Source organism: Ictalurus punctatus, chromosome 10 (genome assembly GCF_001660625.3).
Source record: "Ictalurus punctatus breed USDA103 chromosome 10, Coco_2.0, whole genome shotgun sequence".
Taxonomy (NCBI): domain Eukaryota; kingdom Metazoa; phylum Chordata; class Actinopteri; order Siluriformes; family Ictaluridae; genus Ictalurus; species Ictalurus punctatus.
In genome coordinates this window covers 13,298,885-13,312,650 of record NC_030425.2, presented here as the reverse complement: position 1 = coordinate 13,312,650, position 13,766 = coordinate 13,298,885, and the positions used below count along the sequence as shown (strand labels likewise).

Below are 13,766 nucleotides of genomic sequence, written 5' to 3'. Positions count from 1 at the left end.
TGCCTTCCCCTGAAGTTGTTTATTTTCCAACAATCGCACATCTCAGTGTTTTACTTTTTCTTATATAACAGCAATTTGCCTATATTAACTATTTATTTATTTAAAAAAGTCACATACTTCTTAACCATTTATAGTCACATTGTTTCCCATCTATGAGAAAAGGTAGATCCTGTCATTTCTTAGTTTATAGCAGTAATTACATCATGATGTCATTCCTTCACCAGCATATCCATTTTTTCCTCTCATGAAATTTAAGACAAAAAAAAGCAGCTTGTCAAGTTACTGAGAAACCGGAACACACACAGGACTCTGTCCTGAAGACTTTCCTGTCGTGGAAAATTTTGTTACAGCTTCACCTCTGACTGTTACAAAGTGCTGGAGATTCCTTCCATAAACGTGAAATGTCTGTTTACAGAAAACGTCACTCACACTTAAGTCAATGTATGCATTTTTTTTTAAATTATAGGATTAATGGTCTTATTAGAACAAGAGCTTTAATATAAACTTGTGAATTGATTTGCAGCTGGAACATCTGTTCAGGACTGCTGTTATAAATAATTCATCACTACCTAGCCAATCAGATTCAACAATTCTATTATATAAGACAGCATTTAAATAGTCTGCTAAATATTAAGCAATTAAACACCAACACAACATTAATTTGAGAGATGCATTATTGAATCCAAAACAGATTCCAGAAGTATTACATCTGACATTTGGGTTTTTTTAGGGGGGGGGGTTCATCAGTTCACCCACATGGATATTATTGGATGTGCTAAATTAACATCCCTCCAGGACTAACATTTTCCTCTGTTTAACCACAACACCCCACTAATTTGGTCAGACATTCACATCTCCATGCTTGGCAAGTGAAATTCCTACTTACCGTGCTTGTAAAAGTAAAGAAATGAAGATGCAAAGAGATGTTATTTCTCCATGCAGCAATAACAAGTTGCTTCTGTAAGTATCTCAGAGTGCTGTAGCTGCAATGTTTTCTACCTGCCTTCATGTTCATGTTTGCCAGGCAATTTTCATTATGTATAAAAATGTAGTAATACCTATGTGCTGGTGATTTATCATTAACTTACCTGACTATATTTAGTTATGTAATGAAAGCACGGATACAAGCAGTTTATTATGGTGTTCAGATTAGTCTATTATCCGAGTCCTTTTGTGACCAGCTGCAGTAACACCACACACACTGAAGGGGGCAGTGCTTCCTGTAGGTCTTCATCCAACAGACCTGTAAACACTACACGTACATATAATTAAACTCGCAGACGCAAAAATAACTCCCTGTAGGAGATTTTCATTGTTATTCTTAAACAGAGTTGGATTCAATTATTTAGAACAGTCACAAGTATTATAAATTGTGATTGTAGTACTATTTTTTGTTTCATACTGAGCAATTGAGATAATGTACTTGATCTCATGAAACACTTCAATTTCCCTCAGTTATTTTATATTATTACATGCACTCATACACAAAATATACATGCAGCCTCTTGTCTAACTGCCTTTGCCTTTTTGTAGGATCTCATCTGCTGGAGTTTTAAGTGATTTTGATCATGCAATTGTTATAATTAAATAAATAACTGTGTTCTGTATTAACAATTGTAGATTACTGTAAACCATCCATTTTCTGTACCGCTTTATCCTTTTCAGGGTCATGGGGAAACCTGGAGTCTATCCCAGGGAGCATGGGGTACAAGGTGGGGTAATTACTGTAAGCGTTCACTAATTTTACAAATAGTATATATTTGTTTGTAATATGAATGATTGAAAATGCAGCAATGTTTTCAGGCTACAGTACAAAAGAAAAAAAACTCCATAGCCTATCATGCAAAGGTGCAGTATTTTCTGCTTAAACCTTGAAGAATTTTGTACAGTTTTATTTTAACTGAGCATTTTTTTTTGTTGTATCCTCCAAAAGATAGTGGAGGCATTATTTTTTCTTCTTGTCTGTGAAATATCCTTGTACTTGGCTGAATTCATGACACCATTAATCTCAAGAGCTACTGAACCATCAGCAATAAAACGGCGCCAAAGCTGAGTATCAGGGTCTTATATGTTTATTCAGTCCTCTTTTTTTCTTCATGCATGCTGATGGGTCTGCATGAATAAAAAGTTTGATTCTGGCATTGATCCTTGCATGTGGCATGTTGGATGTCATATTGAAACGTCTAAAACGGTGGTCTTTAGGATCCAATTGTGCTTACTGATTTTTATTTATTTATTTATTTGGACAATTTTATTTTTATTTCAATTGCTGAAAAAGTTAATAGAAAGGTGTTGGAACACACAGCACACTGTAGCTTGCAGCATACAGGGCCACAGACCGGTCAGAGTGCCCTGAAAGCACCGACAATGGGCACATGAGCATCAGAACTGGACCCTGGGGCAATGGAAGAAGGTGGCCTGGTCTGATGAATCATGTTTTCTTTTACATCGTGTGGAAGGCTCTGTGTGTGTGTGTGTGTGTGTGTGTGTGTGTGTGTGTGTGTGTGTGTTGGTTACCTGGGGAACAGATGGCACCAGGATGCGCTATGGGAAGAAGGTAAGATGGCAGAGGAAGTGTGATGCTCTGGGCAATGTTCTGCTGGGAAACCTTGGCTCCTGGAATTCATGTGGTTTTACTTTGACTAGTACCACCTACCTAAACATTGTTGCAGTCCAGGTACCACCCTTTCATTGCAATGCTTTTCGTTAATGGCAGTGAACTCTTTCAGCAGGATAATGCTCCCTGCCACACTGCAAAAATTGTTCAGGAATGGTTTGGGGAACTCAACAAAGTGTTCAGGGTGTTGACTAGGCCTCCAAATTCCACAGATCTCAATCTGATTACGCATCTGTGGGAGGTGGTGGAAAGACAAGTCTGATCCATGGAGGCCCCACTTGCCAACTTACAGGACTTAAAGGATCTGCTGCTAACGTCTTGGTGGCAGATAAATGTGCAACGTGCTATTGAGGGCAAGGATATTGTTTCTCTAATTGTTTTATTAAGTAGTAATAATGTATGTAATTTATTTTATACAGCCATTTTCTTTAAGGCTGCCAATAATTTTGCATTTGTCTGTAACCTTAATGAAAATAACAAATTCGCTTTAAATTTCAATAGTGCTCTATCCAAGAACTATCACCCTTAAATATAACTAGAAATAAACTATTTACTTCAAACTGTGATCAATCCTGTCATCATTTAAAAATAAGATATTGTTATGCATCCACAATATTACAATATTTTTCATTTAGAAATGCCATGTGAGATGTAGATCTCCACTGATAGTCCATGGAGAGGAGTGTTATGAATACGCAAACAAGCTTGGAAATGTTTGATATTAAACTGCACTGTGATGTGTTACATATTTTGAAGATGCTGCTACACAGAGTGATGCAGCCTCCCCCTGAGTGAGCGAGCAGCACTAGCTACTTCAGCCAATCAGACGCCTCTCTCTGGCACTCTCTGCTTCTTAATTGGCCAACAACGACTGAAAGAACAGCTGATCTATGTGTGGAGGCTGATTTATCATCCACCCAGCCAGCACAGGAGAGGCAGAGGATGGGCTTGCAGAGAGAGTGAGTGAGAGAGAAAGGCTGACTGGTGCAGAAGAATCTGCTGCTGAATCTCATCACCTGTATCCTGCTCTGTATCTCTCCCTGGCAAAGATGAACCACAGCCCGGGTGAAAAAGAGCCTGAGACCACAGAGCCACTGCGTTACCTCAGGTAAGCTCAGACTTGTGTTTCAGCTGATGTTGTAATCTGATATGGCAATGTTGTATCCCTGATAGGAAAAGATTCGTCTTAAATGTGCTGATAAATCTGAGAGAGCTGACCTGTATCTATCTGTAGCAAACTGAGGTAATTCATCTTTCATGAAGGAATGCCCTAAAAAGGCCAAGCCTCCACCACTTATCTATCTATCTCTCCATCCATCCATCCATCTATCTATCCGTCCATCTATCAATCAATTAGCATGTCCATAGGTGTTCCTCTTATATCATCTATCTATCTTTCATTATTTAGAATTCCTCATATAGAAATCAAACAGAGATAATTACCTCAAATACATTCCCACTTTCATGGCCAGCACACTTGGAAATTCAGTGAATGTTTAGAAAGATGTACACTCTGAGAGCCCTGTTTTCACAGGTGGAACAGTGACAGCGCACATTTACATATGCATTTATTTATCTGATATATGCGTTTTGTCCATCAAATCTGAGCGGTTGAGGATTAAGTTCCTTGCTCAAGGTCACTCTGGCGATCTGGGGATTTCCAACTCAGAGAATAGCACTGACTCAATCACTGAACTCAAAAGTGATGACATTTCACTTGCTGTTGTGATGGCAATATCAGTGCCAGCAGTTTGCCTGTTTACAAAAAAAAAAATAGTAGTATGGACGCACAATTCAAGGAATACTCCACTGTATATTTTTACCCTAACCAGCTGCATGAATAGCATATATAACCTCGGACATGAATATGGACATATTTCCTTGTAGTGAAAAAAGAACAAAATGTTTACTTGTATATTTAATTGAGGTCTAAAGGCAGTTGTTGCACTGTCAATCAACATTTAAAATATGACGCAAACTAGGCTATAGACATTTTATTCGAACAGCTAAGGTGTTAGAATGAGGCATACACGAGAGAAATTCTTACCAAAGCTGATCTTATGTAGAATGTATGCCATATACATTAGGAATGTACTACAATGCCTGTATCTGTATCTGCTTAGTGCTCCAAATGTTCCGATTTAAACCTGAAGTAGGCGTGGCCTGAAACAGTCGGAAACATTTGAAAACACAACGCATGTAAAAACCCGAGTGGCAGAAATGGCAACACTGTCACCATGATCTATGAATTTTGATTCTAGAAATTCCTCAGCCTCAGCCTCATCACTCAAATTCCTAATTAGTCTTAACTACAGATATTTGCAGTACTGTTATTTTGAACCTGTCTGCAATTTAACCAATCTAATGGAATTAATTGCTCTTTGTATAAAGAATCTAGTAGACTAATAAAAGCTACCACAATCTGAACCAGGGAATTACTAAGGACGGTTGAATGAAACTTGTATTGTCATGTTAATGAACATGGTCTCTGACTGCTCACTCGTGCCTGAATGTAAATAAAAACCTTTAATTGCATGACTTTTTTTTTGCTGTGTCCTGTGGGATTCTAGTCCCATTGCATATCTTGAGTCCCAACCAGATGCTCTGCCAATTTTTCTGGCAAGCTTTCTGAAAAAAACAATCCACCCCTGAATAATGCACCTACTATTTATATTTGTTTAGATCGCAATCTGTTAAAAAATGGAAACATATTTAGTTACAAATTATGCAAGTAGCCATGTACTGAGACCAAAACTCACACCAAAAATTTGTATCCAAAACTGAGACACATCCATTTTTTCATGTGCATGTTGCTAACAATTAACAAACAATTTTGTTTCCTTCTGAAAAAGTACTCTCATCTTTGGTAGGATTTATTGTAGATTTAGATTTAGAGCTTATACAAAAATACAGTTACTGACTACCCTAGACTACAACTGCCCTTAGACTTCCATTATAGGTAAGTTTATAGTGAACATTTTTCTCAGTACAGAAGCATGTTCTATATTTTGTCTGTGGTAATCATGCTACGGATGAAGTACATAGAGGTAAGTTTGTAAAATAATAAAAATTAGCCTTTAACCTATTTTGTCTATGCTTGTTGTTTCTGGTGTTGAAATCTAACCAGATTTTGGAATCATTTCCTATTCATCTGTACCTTACTGTACATAACTGATTATAAAATGGTACCTCTGCCCTAAACAAGTGATTCTTTCTAGTTATTTTGTGTGCAGTATGTTTTGCTTGCAAGCAAAAACAAATAAAATGTGACAGTAGAGAACCAGGCCAAGGGCAAATCTGTGCTTTAAAAAGAAATATCTGAAAAGTCATCGTGTCCACAACTCCTTATAGGCTTTCTTCCCTGAAAATACAGCCTAGATTGTGAATAGCAACAAAAAAAAAAAAAAAAAAGAGCTGAATTTTCATAATGACAGCTTTGTTTGCTCAAGAGGCCCTCATCCTGTCAGACCACGGATGTTTTAAATACAAGGCAGTCAGCGAGAGTCTTGACAAATTATATGCTCCATCGAGACCACAAAGATAGCATTTAAGGGTTTCAGCTCAGTGTGTCGGCATTTAGCCATGTCTTTTTAGCTCAGTGTGTGTCTTATACTTGAAGTAGATTTTTGAAATGTAAGTACTGAAATAGTTGGGAAACATTCATTTAGTTAAGAAGGAATCCTTCAGTATCTGTATTGCATGTGTGATTTACACTAACAAGACTTTCAACACATTTCCATGTACGTAACTGGAAACGTGTACTCAAAGTTTTTTTTTTTTCTTTTCCCTAAATCATTTACATTAATGTGGTAATAAAACACACGTAGTGTGTAATCACCTATTAACTGTTGGATTTCAAGGAAAAAAATGAACTCAATCATTTACCAGTACCTGCAGCAAAAGTGCTGTTTTATATTACCTGACAATGAAGCGATGTTTTGTGATGTCAGGAAAATGCACCTTTCTTTAAGCTGAACTGAAGAATGAGGCATTGTTATTGAGACTCTTAACTCTCAATTGCTTTGTTGCTTGATCTGTCATTCTGCTTCACTTAAATTTATAACAAGTAAGGAGTAAAACACAATGGGATGTGTGGTTAAAGGAAAATAGTCAATGTAATGTGATGTGGTCCAACATGAGGTGGAGTTACTGTTACCACCCCAAAGATTATTTTCCTATAACAGCACATCCCAAAGTACTTTATTCCTCTTTTACCACAACAATTTGCCAATGATTTCATACAATTATTAAATAATTACACATCATAGTTGTTATCCTTTTATTACTACATTTTAGTTTTGTGGAACGTATGCAAAACCTATGTTATAAAAACTATAAACAGTTATTGACTCTCTTTTTCTCTCTCTTGAAGTTAATAATATAAAAAACAAACTGTTGCTGACAATGAAGACTCCTTCAAACATCACATTTTTATTTGTTAAATATGTTTTTATTCATTTATTATTAGGCATAGGTTATGTGGATTATCCATGATATACAGTAAGTTCTTGTGTAAGTGCTGCGTATTAGAACCAATGCATTAATATAAACCTGTGATTTGAATTGGAGCTACACTATTGTCAGAGCTGCTGTTATAGAAAACGAATAAACAACTTCTGACCAATCAGACTCGAGACTTCAACAGGCTGTGGTGTAAAGTTTATGTTATCTAATGTTATGGGTGCTGATTTTAAAACACTTGATTTCAAAACACCAGTGTTCTAATGTGGGTTTAATGTGAACAGATGGAACGAAACATATTTAGGTACATGTGCAACTGAAACAAAATGTCTCTCTTAGATACCTGGTCTAACAACAGATCAAAAGCCTGAGAATAATCAGACACTGTCCTTTGATTCTTTTTTTAAGCTCAAGGATGCCATCCAGTTTAGCTGCATGTTACTGTTGCCTTGTATAGCTTAACAAATTTAGCACTTCTTTGACTCTGTGCTTTTTTTTTCAGCTCTGCTGAGTCACCTCTCTAGAGAGTTGTATTTCTATCATGTTTAGTGTTATAAAGAGAATAAATTAGCACATTTTAGATAAGGGCAGTCTCTAGTGGCCAAAGTGTTGCCAGTTGCCTTGGACAATGTTGCTGAAGTTCAGTGCTCAAGAATGCACTAAATAAAATACATGTGATTACTTTGCACTAAATTAAATACATGTAAAAGCTAATAGCAGTGAAAAGGCCTACAGTTTAGTCCAGCAAACCAGATAACATTCTTACTTCATTGTCATGAAAATCCAAGTAAAAAACTGTAACGTACAAAATTTTTTAAAACTGTTAGATATTTGTTTTTTAACACCCTCTAAACTAAGGAACCATTAATGGATCAACAATTTTTTATTGCTCACTCTATTAAAGCAGCAGTCAGTCATTTCTGATGCCAGTGAGGAGAACTGCAATTGAAATGAAAGCTCGCACAGCATACAAAAATTTTGTCTCAACAATGTCATATGCAGATCTTTTCCCAACATTTGCTAAAGTCTTCAGTAATCACTTAATCCAGGTCAGGGTATTGGTGTATCCACAGTCTATCCCAGAAACACTGGCCAGGAGGAGAGACTATAACCTAGATGGGCACCATACATGCACACTTTCACACCTAGTGGTAATTTAGTATAGCCAGTCCATCTCTTGGAATATTCTTTTGGGAGGTTGGAGGAAACCAGTGAACCCTGTGGAAACCCATGCAGATAAGGGGAGCTCTCTGCAAAACTCTGCACAGGATCGAGACGGAGCTGTAAGTTGGCAGTGGTACTCACTGTGCCATCGAACTACCTTAAGTAATTCTGGTCCTCAATTTGGTCAACTGTGAATTCCCATGCACTGGTCAGATCTGCATGGGATTCTTAAAATTAAGAAATCTATGCAATTCACTGCATCACAATATCACAGATCTAAGTTATTTTTTGTAATTATATCATTATTACAGATCTAGAAACATTAAGATTTTATGAATGACATCTTCAATTTAGCTAAATCATTTTGTATTGTAGTCACAGCCATGTAAGTCATTGGATAACAAATGTTAAGGTATGAAAATATAAATGAATATAAGCTGTTAAGATGCCATGTTTTTTTATACATGGTGTATATTGGCATCACCCAGAACAGCAACACATGCTCTTCTAATGCAAGCTCACTAATAACATTTTCCATCATACATGGGTTGAGTGGCTAAAGGTGTTATGAAGAGATAACGTTTCAGTCAGGGTGATCTCTCAGAGTGTTATCTCCTGACATTCATCCATTTAATCACAATAAATGTGATTAGGGAGCTATTACATGCAGACTTGCAAATAAGCCTGTGAGCAGTAATGAGCAATATGTTTGAGCAATAATGTCTGTAGCATCAATAATGTAGTGCTTTGAACGCTAAATTAAAATTTCTTTGCTCATTAGACATCAATGATTAAATTTAACCTTACTAATAATGATGATTTATTTTGTGTCAGTTTCTTTAATGCTCTCTTCCTGCAAAAGTACTGTGGACCTCTTATCCAAAGAATTGAGGTATCATATAATGTAAGTATGGGCAATGGCCTTGACAAGATATGACAAGTTCACAAGCATAGTTTTGTTAGTCTGGGTGGAAGAGTCTCACTCAAGGACTCTTCCAAGGTTCAATGTGTTGGTTTCAAACACAGCCAATGTAATACAGAAGTGTTCAGAATTTGGCTGTATTTTGGAGGGGCAGTGAGAGATCAGATACAAGACTCTGAGCCACTGTTGGGTGTTTCATAAGGTCCTTAACCCTTAAAGTTCCCCAGAGCTTATTTTCTTGATTGAGATGTAAGTTTCACAAAATTTCATTAATTCACAAAAATCCAGATTCTATGAATAAGAACCCCAACCCTAAAGTGTTAGATCTTTATGAAACAAACCATTATTCCAAGCCATTTACAGATCAACTTTCTTAGAATATGTGGAATACATTACTGAACATTCTGATAATGTTATTTATTAGCAGGGTAATGGGCAAGGACATGAGCTGTATTTTTGTTTTTATTGTTGAGTCTGTTCTGGATTACGGACCTGTATGCCCAGGCTAAGGTGTGTCAATCCATGTTATCTGTAATAATTTAGGCAAGTTAAAACATACTTTAACTGAATCAGTCAGTCAGATCGTTTACAAATGACATTATTGATTTTCCTCTTGTAACTTGAGTAGTGCCTTCAAAACATAATATACATCCATATGTATGTAGAGAAATTCTCAGTGCAGCAGACAGTGAGCCATTAAGTGAGGAATATAACACAAGGGGCATGCTGCTATGGGAAAATAATTCATGCTGGGGTGATGTATTACCACTCTGGAATGGAGTATTTAACTATAACAGCATGTCGTGAAGTGTCCTAGATATCACAAATAAAGTTATACTTATAAAGTATAATTTATTAATGAATGACGCATCATGCTGTTTAACCATTTATAGCTACAATTATTGTTATGGAATATCTGTGAGACAAACTGGTTAGTTCATGTTATCACTTTCTTTATATCAGCTATAAACAGATGTTTCCTTCCCCAGCCTCTTTCTCTCTCTCTCTCGATTACTAAAATAATATTTTTTCTAAAGCACTGATGCTTTCCATTATATTAACATCTCATTACAGAAACTTCATCATATGAATAGTTATAAATTTTTTTTTGTTAAATTACAACATATAAAAAAAAAAGTTTATTATTAGACTTCGATTATGTAGATCACCTGCCAACTCCCCGTGAATGAGTTGTTACTATGGAAACAATGACATATTAGAATGAGTACATATACTGTAAGCCTGTAATATAAACCTTTTATTAAAATTTTAGCTGTTCTGAGTTACAGAAAATTAATCAACACCTTCTGACCAATCAGATTTGAGAATTCAACAACGCTGTGAAATATTCTATCTGACGGATATGAGCAAGCTCTGGAAGATGAGGTAAACATGGGTGGTTCCCCTCAGTGATCCACATTTCTGCTCTATTGCAATGTTGTGTAAGAAAGAGCAAGAATGTAGACCGCCTGGAACCGGTTTGAGAACCACTGATAATAATGGAATAACAGGAGAAAAGAGACAAGGACAGAGCACTTTTAATCAGAAGATTTGGAAAAAGGTCCTCCTGTACTTTCTCCATCGCCATGACAACAGCCAGGCTACATTCCATTGGGGGTTGGAGCGAAGCATCGGGGCAGCCCAAGGGTTATTTTAGGATCCTAGAGCGAAGATAAAACATTTGACACATTCATCATCATTCTAAATCCCTTTTAGAGCTATTTGTATTGGATTTTTAAACTAAATTAATGGATTTGAGTGAGGATATTTAAAAATTGCACCAAATCAGTTTGATCAGCATTACCACTTGGGCTAAAAAATATTGTATCTTGTTTATATATTTTTTTATTTCACTGATTCATCATTAATTTATATATATTTTTTTATACAGATAACATTTCTAATCCCATTTCTATAGCCAAAGGAGGCATATGAACACTCCATAAATCCAAAATCCTCACTGTGCTGTTTTCAGGAGGTTAGTGGTGTGAGAAGAGGTGTGTGTGTGTGCGTGTGTGGAGAAAGGTGTAAGGTCCAGAGGCAGGTGGAAATCCTTAATCAGACCTTCTGTGGCCTTGACTGTTTCATGTTTAGTGAAAAGATGCTGTCAACACTTAATAAGATCAGGAAGGACTGATGCACAAGTGTGTGTGCTTCAGAGCATGTGTTAACCGAGGACAGCATCCATGCACAGCTACGTCACCATAGAAACAGTGGGAGCAGATCCAGTGAAGCCTGGGTGATTTTACACATACACACAAAGGTGAAATAGACTTCAGTATGTATATTTGTGAACACAATCATGAGAAGTGAATCACAAATGAACTACCCAGTACTTTTAAAGCCACTAAACCCTTAAGGAAAATTCATACATTTCACATGTAGGTTTTAACGTGATTATGTGAATAATAATGAGGAACATGTGAAGCTGCATTTCACCGTGTCATGCAATGAAATTGCATGTGATGAAAATATGGAATCACATTGAAAATAGTATTCATGTGAGAAAATCACATCTGAAATATGAAAATGATCATGACAATAAATGAAATCTAGGAATAAATGAAAGCACACGAGAACATAATTTAGTTATATGATGAAATCATATTGGTATTAGCATGAAAGTTGAAGTTTTGGATGCTGATCTGTTTGAGTAGAGGTGAGGAGATGAGGATGTGAAAAAGCTGGACAGATCAAAGGAGTAATGTACTGTTGCATTGCTCTCTTTGATGAAGATAAAGATGAAGCAAAGGCTTAAATCGCACTGGCACCACCATCAGTGGGCATTTGGATGGCATTGTAAAGAAGGGAACCGTTAACTAGGGTGAAGGTAGAGCATCATGCCAGCAAAAACAAAAAAAAAGTCAACTCAGAATTTTAATGGAAGATCACATGTTAATTATAAAGATGAATAAGTCGTTTAGTGTGGATTTTTCCTTTAATTGTGTTTGGCTTTTCAGCCATTATGTAGTGAACCTTCCTTCCTCGCCGCCATGTCCTGTTGTGATACACAGGATTTAATTGGGTTTCGCTCTGTTTCACATTCATTAACAAGCCAATTTGCTAAAAGCTGGAAGAATCGCCCAAGTGAGTTGTAATTATGTAAATGACCACCACTCTCCTCACAAACAATTAATTTGCAACACGTGCATCACTTTTAATAGCAAATATAATAAAGGGAAGTATTTTAAATGTTTCAGATGACTCGTATTTCCTTATCCAAAGCAGGTTTTTACAGAAAAGTAAGTGTCTCTGTGAGATATTTAGTTGTCTGGTACACCTAATGAGACATTTCTTGATGATGGACAAAAGGCTTGGATGGTGAAATTGGTCATTCTTTGCCACAAGGCATCTCAGCATGAAATCACAGCCACAGAAAGTACATTTCCCTGTGGCAAAGCCCTCCACCAGTCTTCTGCTATTGCCCTATGAGTCAGATGTCATTATTACACAATCTAATTTTCACATAATGATCTTGAGAGGCACTCTTGTTCTCTGGCACCAATCTTGGTTCCTTATCCATGGTCTTTTCAAGGAAGTCCTTGTGGAAATGGTATAAAGATGTTGGAGCTGTTTATGTGTGTGGGACTGTAGTTAAAGCTGTGTATGTACAGAGTTGTGTCATTCTCTGGTGCTTCTTCACCTCCTGTCTGGGTTAATTAACACTTTATTGTGGCAGTGATCCTCTATCACGTTATCTCCTAATTCTGACTGCCAGCTTGAGGCATGAAGAGTGCAATCTTCCTCCATGTCTATCTTATCCATGCATATCTTCCTTTCCTTCATCACATTTTCCTCTGAGTACTGCCGGTAGACACTGGTATTTATCAAAACCCGGTTTGTCTGCATGTTTCATGCAGCGTTAATGCTTTGAAGTGAAGCTATAGAAGACATTTTTTATAGCTGACCTTTTGAAAGGCTTTCAGGGCTTGTGTTCACAAACATTTTCTGCCCATTGGCTGAGATCACAGTCTTATGATTTGAGATGTTGTGGCTCATCGCTGCTTCTGGGTGGAGGGGACCAGTTGGATGATTAGCTTTCCTGATAATCAAAGTCAGTAGAAATCATGTGATTAAGCGGATTATCCGGTCTTTTAGCCATGGTTCTCATTGTACTCATCTAGGACTTCCCAGTCAGGATCCCCCAGTCTTATTCAAGCTACATTGTCTGTCTGTTACACTCTTAGAAGATTTTTTGTTGTCTTTGTTGTGTTAAGGTTCCTCAGCTGCCCCTTGTGTGAACCCATAAATGTTCTGTGTAGAAAACAACAGTGTTGTACTATCCTAGAGAGTTCCAAGTATGAATCTAAAAAACACTGGGCAAGGTTACCTTAAACACATACCTTTGTAGCATGGCCAGCACACTTAGAAAAAAGCTTTATCAAGGAGTAAGACAGAACTTTTAAGAGCTGCACTGCACAAACCAAAGTCCAGACTTTTTTTTTTTTTTCTTTTTTTTTTCTTTTATTTTTTTCTTTTTCTTTTTTCCATAGGCATGTGCTCATAGTTACTCAATGTTTTGCAGTATTTTGATGATATGTAGCAATTTTCGTAGATTTATAGTTCATTACTTAATTTTGATTATTTTTTATTAATCTACTT

The 13,766-nt window shown here is 36.7% G+C and overlaps 1 protein-coding gene across 1 annotated transcript in view; it reads left to right on the top strand.

The window, feature by feature from the left end:
* Positions 1 to 3,448: 3,448 nt before the first annotated feature.
* The window catches only part of yjefn3 (YjeF N-terminal domain containing 3), a 35,535-nt gene continuing 25,217 nt past the window's right edge, over positions 3,449 to 13,766 (top strand). The window contains exon 1 of the mRNA XM_017478747.3: positions 3,449 to 3,725. Coding sequence (XP_017334236.1) covers positions 3,667 to 3,725 — 59 coding nt within the window. The 5' untranslated portion in view covers positions 3,449 to 3,666. The remainder of the gene's footprint in view (positions 3,726 to 13,766) is intronic.